The following is a 20,737-nucleotide window of genomic DNA, read 5'->3' on the forward strand; positions in this document are numbered from 1 at the left end:
TTGTGGAGGACTGGCCTGTATACTATTTGATGTTTAGTAGCATCCTAGATTATACCCTCTAGGTGTCTGTAACCAATGAAAGATGGCTGCAACATCAGCAAGAACACACCTCCTTTCTCTGTCAGCTGACAGATTCTAGAAGCAATGCCTTTTGCTAGTAATGGCACATCTTGCATTCATATCTTGGTTTCTAATGCAGTTTACCAACAAAAAGGAACCAGAGCTTCTCGTAGGAATGGCAGATTCTAGTACAGGGTCAGAAGAACTGAAAGGGCAACTTTTGGTGTCTTTTGTAGTATCAGAAAGTAAGGACCTCAAAGGAAAAAAAAAAAGACCATTTTTTTTTGTAATTATGGGAATATACCAATGGACCATGAGAGCTAACTGAAAAGTTCCCAGCAACAAAGCTCAAACAGCTTGAGCAATAATGTAAACCAGTATTGGATTATAACCCAGAGAAAAGTGTAAATACTCACACACCCATACTGAGATAAAAAATGATCATGTAAAGCAGGATGAAATAGACAAATCTTCTGTATAGAATAATTCCAAATAATTTTTGTAAGTGTATGTCATCAAGGTGTGGGTTGCCATGGTGACCTTCTTTGTACGTTACCCTGATGTGTGGGTACAGAACAGTGGAGGAATCTGACAGGCCAGATACAGCAGGTGAGGAGAGTTAGCATTATCGGTGGTGACGTGATAGCTGTCATGCTTCACCTCAGAAGTCTCCCTCTCCCAAGACACATAACAAGAGTCCCCAAAGCATTCAATGTCATGAAAAACAAGGAAGGTCAGAGAAATTGTCAAATTTAAGTCAAAGGATTTTAAGTATGCTTGACAGCTGAATATAATATCCTAGTAGCATTCTAGAACTGAAAAAGGGACTTGGGACTGAAACTTGAATATCTGAATAAAATGTCTACTTTACTAATGATGTGTTATTAGTGGTTTATTAGTCATGACAAATGTACCACAGTAATGGAATATGTTCATACTGTGGGATTGGCACAATGGATAGGAATACCCTTTACTATCTTTGCAATTTTCCTGTAAATCTGAAATTGTTCTAAACCAAAATTTTATTGAAAAATCATCTCCAAACATTGCCAAATGTTTCCAGGAACACAAATATTATGAATAATACGGTAAAGGGGAAAAAAAGTGTAAGAATGTGCGTGCGCGCGTGTGTGTGTGTGTGTGTGTGTGTGTGTGTGTGTGGCCTTAGTGGAAAAGCACAAGAACACCTCCACATACACAGTGAAGAATGGCTCATTCCTTCCAACTTTGATTCTTTTCCTTCTTAAAAATATGTGTCTTGAGGGCTGGGAGTTTGGCCTAGTGGTAGCATGCACAAAGACCCAGGTTCTATTCCTCAGTACCATGTACATAGAAAAAAGCCAGAAGCTTCTAGCTTCTAGCGTTGAGAAAACCCAAGGACAGTTCTCAGACCCTGAGTTCAAGCCCCAGGACTGGCAAAAAAAAAAAATACAAGCATTATGTGTGTATATATGCTACTATAGTTTATGTTTGGATTTTTTTCTTAATTCTAAAAATGGCAATAACATTTGAAATGAAAATTTAAAAACTAGATATAGACACTCATAATCTTGTTAGCAACTAATTATTTGAAATTTTCTCCTTCTTAAAAAGTCTCTTCTTGCTTAGGCCTGTAATCCTAGCTACTGAGGAAGCTGAGATCTGATGATCACTGTTCAAAGCCAGCCCAGGCACGAAAGTCCCTGAGACTCTTATCTTCAATTAGCTAGAAAACCAGAAGTGGAGCTGTGGCTCAAAAGTGGTAGAGAGCTAGCCCTGAGCTGAAGTGCTCAGGGGTAGTGCCCAGGCCCAGAGTTCAAACCCCATGACCAATCCAAAAAATAAATGAAAAGTCTCTTCTGGGTTGTACGCCAGTAGCTTATGGCTGAGATTCTAGCTGCTTGGGAGGCTGAGATTTGAAGATTAAGGCTTGAAGCTAGCACAGGCAGAAAATTCTTCAAAACTCTTTTATTTCCAACAAACAACTCAAAAAGAAAAGAAAAACATTAGTAGAACAGTGGCTTAAATGTAGAGTACTAGTCTTGAACAACACTCAGAGATAGAGAGCGCCTGGACCCTGAGTTCACGACCAACACTTACACAAACAACAACAAAAATCTCTTCTGAAGTAATCTCATCTGATTCTAAAAATCTTAATCACTAAGAATCAGTTTGTCTTCAACCGTATTTTTTGTATGTGTTAGGGGTTTTTGTCTACTAGCTCTTGCTAAATACAATAATATTCTTCAAGGGCAGCAAAAGTGGTTTGGCTTCCATTTTGAATATAGAAATGCTCCCTCCTGATCATGTGGCTGGTCAGAAGCTCCAGCCCATACTCTGCAACATCAAATAGAGGGTCATTCTGCAACAGTGCTCCCTGACTTTGATAGGAGGTTACACAATTTTTGGGGTGTGTTCAAGAAGCTGCAAAAATAGTTGATAGCTGTCTTTACTTGAATTTATCAGAGACTTTTTCAAATCTCATTGTGATCAACTTATGGTTTTATATGAATCGGAAACTTAACTTTTTAAAAGTAAAGATGACACAAGAGTTACTAGAAAAGTAGGGCAGAGAAAGAATACATGACGTACATATGTTGCAGAGAAGACGGCAGTTTAGCCCATCTTCATCATTTTGGTAACTTGCCAGGCATTGGTGGTTGACGCTTGTAATCCTAGCTACTTAGGAGACTGAGATCTGAGGATCTTGATGCGAAGCCAGCCTGAGCAGGAAAGTCTGTATGAGACTCTCTTCTCCAGTTAACCACTCAAAAACTGTAAGTGGCATTGGGGCTCGAGTGGTAGAACACTAGCCTTGAGCATAAAGTGGCTCAAGGACAGTGCCCAGACCCTGAGTGCAAGACCCACAACAGACACACAAAAAAAGTTAACTTTTGACTTCTTGTCATTAAATAAGGACAGGTATAGATTTTATTTGCTTTTTGTGCCTAATACTCTTGTTACTTTTATCACTTAATTTTTTCATGTGTTTCTTGTTTATTTTTTCATCAGTAGAAGCAATAGAACTTTTACCTATAGCAAATCAAAATTGTAACTTTTTTTCCCTCTGGACTCCATTAGTAGGACTCTGAGTTATCCACTTTCCTTGTGTCCTGAAGAAAGATAGTTACATGAAACTATCTGTAAACTCATGCATTCATTCACATCACCATTACCATCACAAGAGAAGCAAAAGAAAAGAAAAGAGGGATCACATTGTGAAGGTGGCATATAATTTCTCTTGACTTCATCTGTTTAAATGATCTATCTTCTTTTCTGGAGGAAAATTCAGAGATCTCTATGCTCAACCACTCCACTATTCCCACCCCCAAAACTAAGTATTTAAAAGTGTGTCTCTATGATGCTGTTATTTTTCTTTCTCTTGGTACATGGTGGACCTTTCCATTTCCAATCACATTTCTTTTTAATTTTTCAAAGTTTGCTTCAAGTGTGTATTTTATTTATTGCTTGTTTAATTTATTCTCTTTCAGTGATATAATTTGAGCTTTGAGTCTTAGCACTTTGCAAATCTGTCAGCATTGATTTGCTTCAGATTTTGGCTAAGTTCCCACATCTATCCTGTTTCTGGAGTCTGCTTCCTATTTCACCAATTCAATTTTCTGCTATACTGATTCTTCTAGTGCTGCCTCGGATGCTAATATTAATTGGGCTATGACCAAACTTTTCCTGTGCTGGTCTTGGAGCCCTGTCCCTGTCAGTCCCTGTTTTCCTTTGTCTTTATTGTTACCGGAATGGTCCTTGCAAAACGCAAGTTTAATCCTATAACATTCCCATAAGAAGCGTAGTGACTACATCAGAAAGCAATACTCTGTATTGGCCTGATGAGTAACATTTGTTCCCTGAGGTTACAGACTGTCACTTCAGTTTATAGTCCCTGTCTCTCCACTTTTTTTTTGTTTGTTTGTTTTTGATACCTCAGTGTCACCCAGGAAGCTGTTTTTCCACCAAGAATTCCCATGATCTCCTTATCCCTTCCTCCATCTAACTCCAGCCCACAGTCACTGTGGCCTCCCCCATCTGTATATTTTGTGCATACTTCTTAACTAGCCTGTTTAATTATTTCTTTCTACGTAACCTAAACAAAGCAGGATAGGGTGTCCTGTGACATTGAGGACCACTTTATGATTTTTTTTTTTTTAAGATTCCCAACACCCAGAGAGTATCTGGTATTTTCTTTCTTTTGGTTTTATTTATTGTAAGAGAGACTAACTTCTATCATATGATATTTCTTGTTCATTTTTCTAAATGTAAATAGTTACATTATAGTCAAGCTGTTGTTTTAAGTTTTATCCATGTTTTCTCATATTTAATGTACTAAATCCTCAAGATGGGTGTGGTCTTATAGTAACTTGCCCTAAATTGCTACATAGATTTCAATCGTGAGTCTGGGTTGAAAAGACACTTTTGTGACCTGTTAAGGGCATGATAATTACTCACTTCAGTAGTTATCTAATAGGATTAGTAGGTCAGCCAGACTTGACTTTTCCATCCTCCTTGTTTGCTTGTAAGCCTGAAGCAGTACTAAGCTTTAACTGTATGCTTCTGGTTGCACAGGCTGAGCTTTGCAAACCAGATGGATTCCTCTCCTGGTCTAGATTATATTGCATCTCAATTTTTAAACGCTTAAAGGGGGGGAGAGGCCTTTTACTGATTATTATTATTTTTTTTTTGCCAGTCCTGGGCTTGAGCTCAGGGCCTGAGCACTGTCCTTGGACTTTCTCAAGGCTAGAACTCTACCACTTGAGCCTCAGCACCACTTCTGGCTTTTTCTATATATGTGGTACCAAGGAATCGAACCCGGGTCTTCGTGCATGCTAGGCAAGCACTATAACCACTAGGCCAAACTCCCGGCCCTTACTGATTATTTTTAATGGTATGCTTTTTAAAGAAAAGCTCCAATATAGAAAATGATGATGAATGAAAATTCTTTGGTGTCTTTCCTTTCAGAGATAGCACATTTAGAATAATAATTTTTACATACCTATGTGTACTGCTTCATTAACATCATTGTGGACTATTGCTGTTCTGTAGCTTCTTGTGTTTCTGCTCAGTGTGTTTAGATCATTTAATCAGCAGTTTCCTATAGTTGGATATTTGAATTCCTTGTAAATAATGCTGTGATAGAGCTGGGAGTGAGGCTTAAGTGGTAGAGTACTTGCCTAGCTTACACAAAGCCCTGGGTTTGACTCCTGGATACCACATACACAGAGGTGTACACATAAGCCAAAAGTGGTGCTGTGGCTCAAGTGGAGAGCTCTAGCCTTGAGCAAAAAATGTCCAAGGACAGTGCCCAGGTCCAGAGTTCAAGCCCCATGACTGGAAAAAAAATTTTTTTAATGCTGTGATAAACGTTTATCTTAATTTTTTTACACTGTAGCTATCACCTTGACAGCATTCTTTTCAGGGGATGTGTACATTATTTACATTTTGCTATAATGTCTTTCAAAAATATGTATGAAAGTACTTCTTGTCATCTCTGTAACCAAAGGTACATCTTTGTCATAATCTTTTCATGAACCAAAGATTCTCAATTTGCAATTCTAATTTCAGATCTGTCCTCTGAATTCTCAGATTCCTTTCAGCACCTGGACAGTTACTTATTTTTTAATTTGCTTACTGTTATTGTAGAGGTGATATATGGAGGGTATAAGTCGGGTAAGAGTACAGTTCCTTGCATACAGTGCCACCTGTTTCCTCATTCATTCTCTCCCGTCCCTCCCTCCTGTCGCCATGAGGTGCATAGTTCACTCTCATCAATGTCTAGTGTGCTCCGCTGCTGTATTTTTTTTTTGCTCTTTTTCCTCCAATTTTGTGCCCTCCTCCACCTTCCCATAGATATACACGTGAATGTACTGTATATAAGGTAAAGAATACAGAATCATCAGAAAAAGAAAAAGCAAATTTTAAAAAGCCGTGTATGGGCCTGGAGTTTGGCCTAGTGGAAGAGTGCTTGCCTAGCTAGAAAAAGCCGGAAGTGGTGCTGAGGCTCAAGCGGTAGAGCTCTAGCCTTGAGAAAGTCCAAGGACAGTGCTCAGGCCCTGAGCTCAAGCCAGGACTGGCAAAAAAAAAAAGCTGTATATGTCTTAGTGGTAGAGTGTTTTCCTAGTATGCATGAAGCCCTGAGTTCAAATCCTAGGTACCACATAAACAGAAAAGGCCAGAAGTGGTGCTGTGGCTCAAGTAGTGGAGTGCTAGCTTTGAGCAAAAGAATTTCAAAGCCAGTGCCTAGGCCTTGAGCTCAAGCCTCAGGACTGGGAGGGGAGGGGAAGTATTTTGTTTCCCTATTTTAGGAGTTCATTTCAATATGTATATTATTTTATATAAATATGAAGAGGCGCTTAGGCATTGAACATTTGCGATTCTCTCCTAAGACTGTCCTCTTTTGGTCTCAATGTATGTGAGTATCTAGAATCCGGCGTAATTGATCACATCCCAGTGTGTTTTAGATCTAACTTTTTGCATACCAGAGAGAACATACATTATTTTACTGTTTCTAATGGCTGTGTAAAATTCCGCTGTATATAGGTACCACATTTTTGGATCTACTTATCTATTTTGGAGCATCTGGGTTGTTTGCATACCTTGGCTATTGTGAACAGTGTGGCAATTAATATGGATGTGCAGGTGTCTTCATCATATCCTGGTTCATGATGCTTAGGATAGATGCTGGGTGGTAGGGAAGGTCAATGTTTAGTTTTCTGAGGAACCTGCAGACTGCTTCCCAGAGTGGTTGTACTAGTTTACATTTCCACCAACAGTGCAGTAGGGTTCCTTTTCCCTCACACCCGCTGCCAGCATTTGTTTTTAGAAACTCAAAATGTTGGCCGTCTAACTGAGGTGAGATGGAAAATCTGTATTTCCATTATGGCCAGGGATGATGAGCATTTTCTCAGGTGTTTGTTTGCCATTCTCACCTCTTCTTCTGAGAAGTCTCTCCTTAGTTCCCTTGCCCATATAGAAATTGGTTGTATTATTAAGTTTGGGAGAGGTTAGTTTCCTGAACTCTTTGTATATATTGGATATTGGGTCTTTGATGTACTGCTGATCTTTTTCAAAATGGTTGGCTGTCTTTCTAGTTTAGTAACTATTTGACGTTTATTTTTACATGGCATCTGTCTTATCAACATCTCAAAACAACCTTCCCCAAACAGTGCTTTGATTTCCTGCATCACTACCCATGCCTCTTCCTTTTCCTTTTTTAATTTTTTTACAGATTATTTTTCTTCAAAGATGTCTCAAACATGTTTCATAGTAATTTCTTCTTTTTTTTTAATTGTCAGGGTAATGTATGGAGGAGTTACAGTTACATTTGTAAGGTAGTGGGTGCATTACTTCTTGCACATTTAATACCCCTTCTCATGTTTTTGTCCCCATGTCTCTCTCCCCATCCTCTCTTTTGTGTGTGAGTGTGAGGTCATGAGGCTCACACTCTGGGCCTGGGCACTGTCCCTAAGCTCTTCAGCTCAAGTCTAGTGCTCTAACTCTTGAGCCATAGCACAATTTCTGGTTTTCTGGTGGTTAATTGGAGATAAGAGTCTCAGGTCCATTTGTGCCCAGGCTGGCTTTGAACCAATACTCAGACCTCAGCCTCCTGAGTAGATAGGATTACAGGTGTGAGCCACAGCCCCCGGCTCCTTTTCCCTTCTTAAGTGAAATTCAAATTTTCTACAGTTGAAATCCTACAGTGATATTTTTTGGTCTCTTCTGCTGAATCTTCTTGTCAGATTTATCACCAAAGCTATGGATACTAATAGTAATATCATTTTTTTTCAAATAGGAGAAGTCTCAGTTCTTAAACTATACCACAATTTCTTAGACTTTTTTTTTTCCAGTTGTGGAGCTTGAACTTGTGGCCTGGATACTGTCCTGAGTCTCTTTGTGCTCAAAGCTAGCACTCTACCACTTGAACCACAGTGCCACTTTGAGTTTTTGAGTGGTTAATAGGATATACGAGTCCCACAGGATTATAGAGTTGTTTGTCACCTATCGGATTTTTGAAACTGTGTAATTAGACCCCAAAGTCCAGAGATAGGTCTGCCTATTATATGCTAGTAAAGAGACATGGTCAAAAGATCAAGTTTTTGCATGGCAGCACTTCTGTATATCTTAAGCCATCTTCAGTGGTGTAGACCTCAGGGGCCTCAGGGGGAGTTGGGACAGGAAGTGAGAAAGGCATGCACAGTCCCAGGCCTTAAGGTGTGGCCCATTTTACCTCACTCATTGTCTCCAGGGGAGTTTCAGAGAAGTTATTTCTTCCACTTGAAGGAAATGACAGTTTTGCCTTGTGCCACAAGGTAAAGAAAGAGATGCCATTGCTGAGGAGCAGTTTGCCTTTTGTCACAAGGTATTGTCGTGAATCTGATCTTCACTGGAGCCCAAGGTGATTGCAAAGGAACTGTAGGGGAGAATAGCTTAGATCAAGTACAAAATTTGGGGAACTCAGTTAATTCACAGGGTCAAGAAAAAGCATTTTTTCAGTTGCCTTACATTCTTTCAGTGTGATGTTAGTTATTTAGTGTTTTGGAGTTGCTATTTGAATGGACAAAGACTTTTTCCCTTCTATTTTTTATGTTTTCTCTTTATTTTGTTCTGTGTGGAGTGTCATCTGAAAGATTTTTCTTATTCTTAAAGAGATAATTTACATAGCCGTGTTTCATAAACATAACTTAAAAATCCTTTTAAGTGTGTTCATTAAACTATAGAGTAACAGTGGAAATAGGAAATACTTAAATCATTTCATTTGTTGAATGAATGTTGATTCTCCTTGGAATCAGATTACTTTTGAGATGCTATATAAATTTTCCACCCTTTAACTGTCTACTTCAGAAAATTTCTGAGGATTAGCATAAATTATTATTTTGTTTGCTTTTGGTGTCCGTCATGGGGTGTTTGAACTCAAGACCTGGATGTTGTCCCTGAGCTTTTTTTGCTCAAGGCTAGCACTCTACCACTTGAGTTACAACTCCATTTCCAACTTTTTGGTGGTTAATTGGAGATGAGAGTCTCATGGACTTTACTGCCTGGTCTGGCTTCAAACCACAGTCCTCCGCCCTCAGCCTCCTTGTAACTAGAATTTCAGGCATGAGCCACCAGCACTATATATCATAAATGATTTTTGAAAACTACCAGAGAAAAAGCTACTATTAAATCATTTCTAGAATAGTGGCTAATTTTGTTAGCCTGTCAGTTTCTGTTGGAACACCAGGTTGGATGGTTTATACCAGGGAGCCTCTTCAGTTACAGCATTACTTTTTAAATGGCCATCTTTTCTGTGTAAGACTTCTAATCAAATACATCTTTATTTCCTTTCAGCTACCTCTTTTATCAGCTGTTAAAATACCAGTTAAAGATCTTCTACTTCAAATCTTAGACATAATTTTTATTTCCAGATACTACTAAATCTGGTGATTCTGTTCTCAGGGAAAGTGACAGGGCACAATAGATAGCTTTAGTTCCTTCCTGTCAAAAGGATGAAGCATTGGTGCTAAGACTTTGTTATTGTTCTGCCAAATAGGCATTGGTCATCTGGATTTATGACAGGCTTGTTAATGATGCCTACTGTGGGAATCACAAAGCAAAAATTGCTAACAGCCCCAGGACAGCACTTTTAAAATATAGTTGTTTTTTTTTAAGTATTACGTCTAGTATATAGAGATTCCCTTCTTGAATATTTGTTTGTTAATCACTTCATTTGAAATATGATGTAAAAATCAATGTTAATAAAGTCTTTGAAAACAGATATTACATCTACATAATCCCATCAGAAAGTTCAGAAAAGGACCTAGTTTTGATTATTTCTTACTTTTTCTACTCTGGTCTACCAAGGTTTCATTTTTGCTAAATATTCCTGATACATAGTTTTCAAAATAAAATTTGTAATGATTTTGTTGTGTCTCTTTTTTTTTTTGCCAGTCCTGGGCTTAAGCTCAGGGCCTGAGCACTGTCCTTGGATTTTCTCAACACTAGAGCTCTACCACTTGAGCCTCAGCACCACTTCCGGCTTTTTTTTCTATGTATGTGGTACCGAGGAATCGAACCTGGGTCTTCATGCATGCTAGGCAAGCACTCTACCACTAGGCCAAACTCCCGGCCATGTTGTGTCTCTTCTTAAACAATAATTTGAATTTTATTTTTCAAATGTAGACTTTAGTTTTATGGTAGAAGTTTGACTTTTTTATGATTATGATCTATTAGTTTAGGTTTACTTTTCTGCTAAGGATTTATGAAGGGCACAGTTTGTACTCTTCAGTGTAATACATTTTCACATGTGTAATTTTACATTTTTACATGTTGTATATGTATATGCATGTGCATATGTGTAAATGCAAATGCCAGCAAGCAGTTATCTCAAGGCCTGGCTTTCATACATATAGCTGCTACTGCTTGAGCCACACCTCCAGTCTAATATTTTTGCTGGTTAATTGGAGGTGGAGTTTCATAGGCTTTTCTACCTAGATTGGTATCAAATCTCAGTCTTCCAGGACTCAGTCTCCTGAGGAACTAAAATTATAGGCTGGAGGCACTAGTGCCTGGCTTATTTTTACTTCTAAAAATACAAAGATGATGATGAGAAAAAGGATGTACAGAAAAGGTTATTTAAGGGCCAGGAATTTGGCCTAATTGGTAGAGTGCTTGCCTAGCATGCACATAAGACCCGGGTTCAATTCCTCAGTACCACATATATAGAAAAAAGCCAGAAGTGGTGTTGAGGCTCAAGTGGAAGAGCTCTAGCTTTGAGAGGAGTCCAAGGACAGTGCTCAAGCCCTGAGCTCAAGCCCAGGACTGGCCAAAAAAAGAAAAAAATCTTTAAAATGTCCTGGTAATTATACTGTTCAATTATATTTAAAATATTAGATAAATGTTGCAGTGTGGGTTGTTTTATGTATACTTTTTTCACTGCTTATTTTCATATCCCTCTGGTTGTTTCAGTTTGGGTTCATACTTAGTATTCTATTTTGTAGACTGCATGTTTTCATTTAAAATATATCATTAGCATCTGAGCACATTGTTCTGTATCTAACCATTACTTTTAATGTTGCTACTTTGAGAACTTAAAAGTGTTTTTCTAAAATGAATTTAAAACTTTATCAGCATGACAACCACTTTATTTAAAATGTTGTTATGTGTTTAAGCCAAGGATTTTTTTCAGCACTCTAGCAGACATTTGAGAGGGAGCGGAGGTGACTAAAGCACCGCTCCTGACTTCACACATGCTTATCCAGTGAGAGAGGCAAGCAAGAACCCCACAGCCCTGAGGCTAGTGCAGTGAGGACAGAGATGAGGATGGACCTGTATTCCATATGAGTCTTGACTTCAAAGAGCAGGTGGGATATGGTCAATGTGCAGGCTTTTTGTTCTAAAGATACTTTTGTGGATATAGCACCAAGTGGTACCAGGTGGAGTAGAAACAGCTGAAACCAGCAGATGCAAAGGCGCTTGTAGGGGAGGGCACTGACAATTGGCATTAATGAGAACCCATTAGCCTCAGAAGTGAGTTTCCTCTGGAATGAGGTTAGCCTCAGAATGTTTTCCTCTGGGCCATCAGCTGTTTTCTTTACATTTCATCCTGGCCACGTGTCTGTGAGTTTTTCAGAGAAATAGTTGTTTCATCGCATACACAATACTGATTAGTCAAGCAGAGCATGAGAACAAAAAAGCATATAGAATGATAGGTTTCATTTGCAGATAATTTAAATATAGTGAAGGAATTTTAGTACTGCATTCATGTGCAATTCTGCATGTAATAAAAGTGTTAGACTTTTAGGAATGGATAGTTGCACTTTGGGAGAGCTCAGGTAATTTTCAGATGTTAGAATGCTTAAAACCAAAAAGTTCAAGGCCGGGAGTTTGGCCTAGTGGTAGAGTGCTTGTATAGCATGCACAAAGACCTGGGTTCGATTCTTCAGTACCACATACATAGAAAAAGCTGGAAGTGGTGCTGTGGCTCAAGTGGCAGAGTGCTAGCCTTGAGAAAAGCCCAAGGACAATGCTCAGGCATTGAGTTCAAGCCCCACAACTAGCAAAAACAAACAAAAAAACACCAAAAGGTTCTTTCTCTAGCTGATGCCTCCAGTTCTTCTGATTATAAACGCATTAAAGAAAAATAAGCAAGACATAGAGGGAGCCGGGCATCTGTGGCTCATACCTGTAGTAATCCTAGTTACTCAGGAGGGGGCTGAGATCTGAGGATCTTGGTTCAAAGCCAGCCCAGGTGTGGAAATCCATAAGACTCTTCAATTAACCTCCAGAAAACCAGAAGTGACACTGTGGCTCAAGTGGTAGAGCACTAGCCTTGAGCTGAAGAGCTCAGGGACAGTGCCCAGGCCCAGAGTTCAAGCTCCATGACTGACCCCCCCCCCAAAAAAAAAAGACAGGGATGGAAGCAGAAAAAAGAGAGGGAAAGAAAAAAAAGGAGGGGAGGAGGAGGAACTTTTTCATGGATCCTAGAACATGTATACAGCAACAGACTTAAGTGGAAGTTCAGTGATGCAGAGCCAAGTCGGTAGATATAATCTAGCCTGTGTACTTACAGAGTCCATCTCCATAAGTTTGTGGTGAGTGGACACACCATTTTTACATGTTCTGTTGCCCTAGTCTGTAATCTGTAACCAACAAAAAATGTGACTCTTGTTAGCAGGAGATGTCCCCTTGATTGGTGAGGTGGCAGTGGAAGTATACACAGATGGTAACAGCATTGTGGGATTATTTTGACCGTTGTTTTTCAAAACTTAAAGTTGGAGAATACCAAATACACTTGAGATTGGACAAGAATTTAAATATATAAATTAGTTTTTAAAATTATGGGCCTGGAGCATGGCCTAGTGGTAGAGTGCTTATCTAGCATGCACAAAGCCCTGGGTTTGATTCCTTGGTACCATATACCCAGAAAAAGCTTGAAGTGGTGCTGTAGCTCAGGTGGTAGAGCACTATCCTTGAGAAAGCCCCAAAACAGTGCTCATTGGCATATAATAATGATGATGACAGTGATGATGATGATGATAATGATAATGATAATGATTAGTGTGTTCCTGCTTGTAATGAGGGAGGTGCACTTAGAGGATAAAGTAGAAATAGACTTTCTAAATTTATACCATTACACTTTTTTATGTATGTTCTGGTCTTGAGGGTTTGAACTTGGCATGGGTGCTGTCTTTGAACTAGCACTGTATCACTTGATTCATAGCTCTACTTCCAGCTTTTTGTTAGTTAATTGGAAATAATCTCATAGACTTTCCTGCCTGAATGGCTTTGAACCACAATTGTCATATCTCAACCTCTTGTGTAACTAGGATTATAGGTGTGAACTACTGGCACCTGGCTTAGATACATTCTTAAAAACTGAAAGTAGAACAGAAATAATAAGGTAGCATTTGAGCATGAATACTGCATTATTAGCTTATAGAAGTTAAGAACCTAAGTTAGCTGATGTTGCTTCAGATTATTGGTAGAAGGTTCTGCTCAGCCTACCTACCTCTGGAACTCTTCTTCCAGCTTGGAAGAGCTCTTTACCTTTTAAGAGCTCATGCACAAGAAAGACATATACACAGACAATACACAGAAAGAGAGGCAGGCATGGGGGTGGGGAGAACTGGCATTACAGCCCAGCCTAGTTTGCCCATGGTTACAATGAGGATTGGAGATGCACCCAGTGGAGTCATGCACTGTAACCTTGGCCAAATGATAAAACATCTCCTCTTTCATCTGTCTAGTTCAGATAAAGTAACAACTGCTACAAAGATTGTCAAGAGGAATGATAAAATACATAATGCATAATACATGTATATTATGCATCTGTACTGCTACAACTAGTGTAAAAGTAACAATCTCAGTCATCATGATCTCTGACCATGTAAAATTAGGCCTCCCTTATATGGCACTACGGAATTTAGTTCTTGTACCCATTACCTTCTTTTGGTTAAAATATTCTGATTTCCTGTTACAGTTAAATGATTTTAAAGTATTCAGTCATTAGCTTCTATATTTAAATGGACATCTTAACAGCTATGTTTTGTTTTTTTGTTGTTTTTTTTGTAGGCAAAGTCATTAATAAAGATTTGCGACATTACCTGAGCCTTCAGTTTCAGAAAGGATCAATTGACCACAAACTACAACAAGTTATCAGAGATAATCTCTATTTGAGAACTATTCCATGTAAGTATGATAGAATAAAATACCTGTATTTAACTAAGTTGGATGTCTAGAAATTATTCAGAAGAGCATCTTATATGAAATCAGGAACACCAAGTTGGTGAATAAGAATGAAAGGAAAATCTGGGTGCTGGTGACTCATACCTGGCTACTCAGAATCACAGTTCAAAGTTAGCAGGGACAGAAAAGTCCATGTCTTATCCCCTGTTAACCATCCAGAAAAATGCAGAAGTGGGTTGTGGCTCAGTGCCACCAGAGTGCTAGCCTGGAGCAAAAAACTCCCAGAGATAGTGCCCATGCCCTGAGTTTAATCTGCAGGATTGGTGTCCGTGCTCGCACGCATGCACACACGCACACGCACACACACAAAAGAAACAAAATTGGTTAAGAACATTTTTTAGAGAACTTAAGGAGTTTGCTTTATAAAACTAGAAAGAATTAGAAGATCTATATTGGGCCTTAAATTGTTAAGAATTTGTAACTTTATTTACTAATCTGGAAATGTCATGGGAAATCCTTATGATGATATACAGTTTATTATACTCCTACAAAGGTAGTACATATTTGCCTATTAATTCAATTTTATTTCTATGAACCAGATTCTAAAGCCTGTGCAGTAGATTTTTAAACTCTTAATAGTATGTACCTGGAGAACATCTTTAAAATCTACCTCTCCACCAAGGTGGGACAAAGGACAAAAAGGAAGGAGCACAAAGAAGCTTCTTTGTATCATTCATTCTGAACATTATCTAGCTAGAGGCCTTGATATTTCTCAGAGGCTATGATTAATGTTGGACTGATATTTTTTAAAAACACACATACAACACACATAACAAGAAATCATGTAAGCGTGTTTTGGCTTTAGTCAACACAGGTCTAGGGAAAGAATCCAAAGCAGCCAATGTCTCTTGAGTTTCTTTCCAGTGTTTGCATCACCTTGTGCATACCAGCTTTCCTAAGAGTCTGGACCTGTTGATTTCCTTTTCCTGTTGTTGATTTTATACAATGTCCAGTCTGTTACCAAGGTTTCCTGATTGTGCTTTTTAATATCTATCCCTCTGCATTTCCCTGGACCCTTACCCTTTCTTACTTGGATTATGTTTTTTTTCTATTTTCCTTTGAAAAATATATTATTTATAAACAGTATATGTAATCTTAAAGATGATTTGGGAGGGGCAGGATTAGGACTTGAACTTAGGACCTCTCTGTAGTAGGTTAGTATCCTATGACTTAAATTAGTTCCAACCCTGAGTTTGAACTTTTGACCCTAGCATCTTCACATAGGCAAGTTATGTTATACTTCTGAACTTCAGACTTCAGATTTACAATAAGTATAACAAGATTTACTTCATACAATTATTAGAATTACAAGGAGAACACATATGTAAACCACTTGACTAGCCATTCAAGTATTTGAATGTCTGCCTTTCATGTCACCTGAGTATAGTCTTCCTCCCTCTCTCTCTTTTAAGATATGCTTTTTTAAAACCACATCCCTGATTATAGTCATTTTGTATTTTATCTTTCAAAGACCCACTATCTGATGCCGTGGCTCACAGTTATAATCCTGACTATGTCTGAGACAGATATCAGATCATAAATTGAAGCCAGCCTGGGGAGCAAGTTGTGGTTGATCCACACTGTCACCATAGTTACACGGGAAGAATAAATAGGAAGTTCACAGTCCAGATGGGTATGGGCATAAATGTGAGACTGGCCTCAAATCACAATCCTCTGGTTCTTAGCCTTCTGAGTAACTAGAATTATAGATGTGAGTTATCAATGCCCAGATGAAACTTTCTTTATATTTATTGATAGAACATTAGCTTCAAATCTGTCATATTTTTCTTGTTTTTTAAATCTTATGTCACGCTTTTATTATAAGCCTTCTACTATATAGCCTTTTACTATATAGTTGTTTTATTTGTTCTTGTTCTTTTTTTTTTTTTTTTTTGCCAGTCCTGGGCTTTAGCTCAGGGCCTGAGCCCTGTCCTTAGCTAGAGCTCTACCACTTGAGCCTCAGCACCACTTCCAGCTTTTTGCTATGCATGTGGTACCAAGGAATCGAACCCGGGTCTTCGTGCAGGCTAGGCAAGCACTCTACCACTAGGCCAAACTCTCAGCCTTGTTCTCATTCTTTAAAAAGTTACCATCTTTATCTTAATGGTTGGTTCTATATTTTCATTTAGTATTTCTAATTTTCCTCCTTTGTTTATTTTACTTTTGTCCTAAGAATTTTAAATTATCTATTGACCTCTTCTTTCTCTGTTCTCTCCCATAATTTGACTTGAAGTAGCATCTTTTCAGTAGCAGCAAATGAAGTAAATCAATCAGCATAGTCTATTTTATACCTATTTTTTCATTCTTGCCCTGGTGTGTATGCATGTGCATATGTGTGTGTGTCCATACTCATGCATGTGCATGTATGTTTCCAGGCTTGAACCCAGGGCTTGGGTATTGTCCCTGAGCTTTTATTGCTGAAGGTGTTAGCACACCACTTGACCAAAGTCCACTCCTTCCTTTTTTGGGTGGTTAGTTGGAGTTAGGAGCATCATGGACTTTGCTTCTGGAGCTGGCTTTGATCCATGATCCTCAGATCCGAGTAGCTAGGATTTACAGGCATGAGCCACTGGCACCCAGCTACTCTATGATACTTGAATTGTGTGCACACTTGCAAAGCCATTACATAACTGTATTCTTTCTTTTATAATCACCAATTGTGGATGTCTAAAGCTTCTTCTCTACAAAAGTTCCCAAGGAAAGGTCACAGGATTATCTTAGCAGTTTGTCTGTGCCCTTCATACTCCATATTTGTTTGAGTAGATATTTAAAAGTCTGATAAAAGCTGAGTACAGTGGCTCAAGCATGTGATATTAGCTGTTTGGGATGCTGAGATTGGGAAGCTAGTGGCTAAGGGCAGTCTAGCTTAAAAATTCATGAGAGTCCCATATTAACTAATTCTGGCTACTCAGGAGTTTGAACTGTGATCCTCAGATCACAATTCAAAGCTAGTCCAGCTAGATAAATTCTTAAGACTTATTTCTAATTATCCAGCAAAAAGCCAGAACTAGAGGCATGACTCTAGAAGAGTACAAGAAAAGAAAGCCTAGCCAGGCATGGTGGCTCACACCTATAATCTTAGCTACTCAGGAGGCTGAGATCTGAGGATCGTGGTTCAAAACCAGCCCAGGAACTATAGTACGGGAGACTCTTATCTCCAATTAATCACCACAAAAGGGGAAGTAGGACTGTGGCTGAAGGGGTAGGGCAGTAGCATTGAGCTGAAGAGCTCAGGGACAGCACCCAGGCCCAGATTCAAGCCCCATGACTGAAGAAAAGAAAAAAAAAAAAAAAAAAGAGTACAAAGCCCTGAGTTCAAGCCTTAGTATTTGGAGTATGGGGAGCAGAGGGGAGGGGAAACTTGGTACAGTTGTGATACTGTCATATAAGCTACATAAGAAACAAATAGGGCCAGGTGCTGGTGGCTCACACCTGTAATCCTAGTTACTCAGGAGGCTGAGATTTGAGGATTGAGGTTCGAAGCCAGCCTAGGCACACAGTCCCTGGGACTCTTATCTTCAATTAACCATCAGAAAACAGGAAGTGTTGCTAGCCTTGAGCTGAAGAGCTCAGAGACAGCATCCAGGCCCAGAGTTCAAGCCCTGTGAAGCCCTGTGACTGACCAAAAAAGAAAGGAAGGGAGAAAGAAAGAAGGAAAAGAAATGAAATGAAATAGCTCAGCCTAGGCTGAGCTGGACAAAAAGCACGACCCTATTCTAAAAATAATGAAAGCAAAGGGGGTTGGGAAGTGGCTCAAGTAGTAGAGTACCTGTTTGACTTCAAGCCCCAGTATTACCAAGAAAAAAAAGTCTGAGAGCAGTCTGATTTTCATTTCAGAGGTATAGAGATGTTCTTCCTTTGTTAAAACAGTAATAAAAAGACCTGTGTCCCTGTCTGCTGCCACATCACATGGATCTTTTTAAGTTAATTTATTGTCCCATTTTGTAGTTTCTCCTCAATGTGAAGTTTTGGCCTAGAGGGAAGCTACAAATTATATAGTTTCCGTTCTTAGGGTCCAATCAGCTGTACCTATCTCTTCAGATCTTAATAGCTCTACTTAGCTGTCTCAGAAATTCAAATGCTTCTAAACCTAGAAGCAGTTACGAAATTAAATGGTTACATCAGGTCTCTAATTCTTCACTAAAAGATTATAACTTTAAGCCAGGCGCAGTGACTCACGCCTGTAATCCTAGCTACTCAGGAGGCTGAGATCTGAGGATTGCAGTTCAAAGCCAGCCCAGGCACTAAAGTCTATGAGACTCTTATCTCCAGTTAATCACCAGGAAACCAGAAGTGGTGCTGTAGGATAGGGTGGTAGCCTTGAGCTGAAGAGCTCAAGGACAGTGCCCAGGTCCGCCCCAGACTGCCAAAAAAAAAAAGATTGTAACTCTAGATTAAAGTTGTGTTCTTCTGTCATCCCAGCTATCTGGGAGGCTCAAATCAGGAGGAATGCAGTTCTAAACTAACCTGTGGCAATGGGGCACGCTGGCATGTGTCTGTTATCCAAGTTACAATGGGAATCAGTAAGATCAATTGCAGTCCAGGGGCCTGGGAAAAACTGAGACCCTATCTCAGAAATAACCAGCCCTCCTTCCCCTTCCTCCCAAAGGGGCTGGAAGCATGGTTTAGTGAGGGAGTGTCTGCCTGTTAAGTATAAGGACTTGAGTTCAAACTTCACCCTCCAAAAACAATCAAAAAATTCTAAGTCTACTTGTGTCTGAGATGAGAAAGTCTAAATGAGATTAGAATACCTAATTGTACCAGAAAGTATATAAATGCTTTATAGTGACATATCAGAAGTACATTAGCAGCCACCTAGTAGAGGCTTACTGACCAAAATAAGAGATTTTTTTTTTTGAACAAGAAAATAGAGGAGCAGCAAACAGATAGGTCATTTTACTCCTTCATACTGGGCTCTAAGTAGAACAGTACTAAGATTCTTGAGAAAAGAGGAAAGGGGACTGTGGTTTTTTCATTACTTTGCTTGAAGGAATTTTCTGCAGGGAAGGAAGCCCAGGTGGAGTACAGCAGACCCTGAGTTGTAAGAACAGACATCTAAGTTTGGAAGTCTAAAGTGTCTGGAATTTATAAGTGGTATAGGTGTAGGCATCGAGAGATCTATGAAGGAAAAAGCTCCAGCAGTTTGCAAGGGGAAGCCTTTGTGTCTATTGCTGCATACTAAGCTGAGAATGTATAGAAACAGGCCCAACAGGTCAGACATGGAGAACTGAGGAAGCCTGACTTCAAACCTCAGTCCTGGAAAACAAAATGACTACATATGCAAACACATAGGAAAATGTGATCATAGGGCTTTTTTAAAGTAAAAAAATATAGCTGATAGAAAAAAATAGAGGGCCAGTAGTTTGGCCTGGTGGTAAGAGTGCTTGCCTAGCATGCAGAAAGACCTAGGTTCAAGTTCTCAGTATACATAGAAAAAAGCCGGAAGTGGTGCAATGACTCAAGTGATAGGGCTGTAGCGCTCAGAAAGCCCAAGAACAGCACTCAGGCCCTGAGCTCAAGCCCGAGACTGGAAAGAAAAAAAAAATTAGAAGTGACATGATTTGGAGCCAGCCTCTGTGGCTCATGCCTGAAATCTAGCTTCTCAGGAGGCTGAGATCTGAGGATTAGGGTTCAAAGCCAGCCCAGGCACAAAAGGACCTGAGACTCTTATCTCCAATTAACCTCAAGAAAACAAGAAGTGGGGCTTGGCTCAATAGTAGGGTGGTAGCTTTGAAGGGACAATGCCCAGGCCCAGGGGTAGGGCAGTACTTGAGCTGAAGAGCTCAGGAACAGCACCCAGGCCAAGTTCAAGCCCCAGGACCCACCAAAAAAAAAAAAAGACATGATTTGGTATTACTATACCAGGAATTTTAGTGCTATTATAAATATGCTGAAGAATTTAAATCATAGTGTGGGTACAATATAGAGAAAAAAGAACATACAAAAAAGTTGAGCATAAAATTCATAGTATATACTTAAAAGCAGATTAGAAACTTCAGGTGGATGTGAATACATAGAAACTAATCAAACAGCTATCAAATGGGGGAGGGCATAGCAAGAGCCGGAAGGAACTGATGTATCATCATCATTAACAACCAGAAATTAGACAAGATATAAGTAACATCTGTTTCTAGATAATTGAAATTTAGAACAGCCCTGTGCTCCCTTCATATTGAGCTATGCACCCTATCAAGCCAAAGTGAGGGAAGCAAAAAAAAAATACTTGGAGAGATGGTGTGTAAAATTGTTCTAAAGGTCATGGAGACAGTAAACATGCAAATATAAGAAGTTCAACAAACCACAAGCAGAAGAAAGGAAACCACACCAAGATATAACATAATCTAATTTTTGGAAGCCAGTGATTAAGCAAAAAAAAAAAAGTGAAAGGCAGACAGGAACATTACATACAAGGAAGCAGAGGATTATTAGAGACTTATCCACTGCAGATATACAAGTCTGTCAAATGCGA

The 20,737-nt window shown here is 39.2% G+C and overlaps 1 protein-coding gene across 2 annotated transcripts in view; it reads left to right on the forward strand.

The window, feature by feature from the left end:
* Magi3 (membrane associated guanylate kinase, WW and PDZ domain containing 3) overlaps positions 1-20,737 on the forward strand; it is a 172,940-nt gene that overhangs the window by 81,813 nt on the left and 70,390 nt on the right. For both annotated transcript variants that reach the window (XM_090334056.1, XM_090334057.1), the window contains exon 2: positions 14,095-14,211. In XM_090334056.1, the coding sequence (XP_090190182.1) occupies positions 14,095-14,211 (117 nt within the window). The remainder of the gene's footprint in view (positions 1-14,094; positions 14,212-20,737) is intronic.

Source organism: Megascapheus bottae, chromosome 6, assembly GCF_031878675.1.
Source record: "Megascapheus bottae isolate mThoBot1 chromosome 6, mThoBot2.hap1, whole genome shotgun sequence".
Lineage (NCBI taxonomy): Eukaryota > Metazoa > Chordata > Mammalia > Rodentia > Geomyidae > Megascapheus > Megascapheus bottae.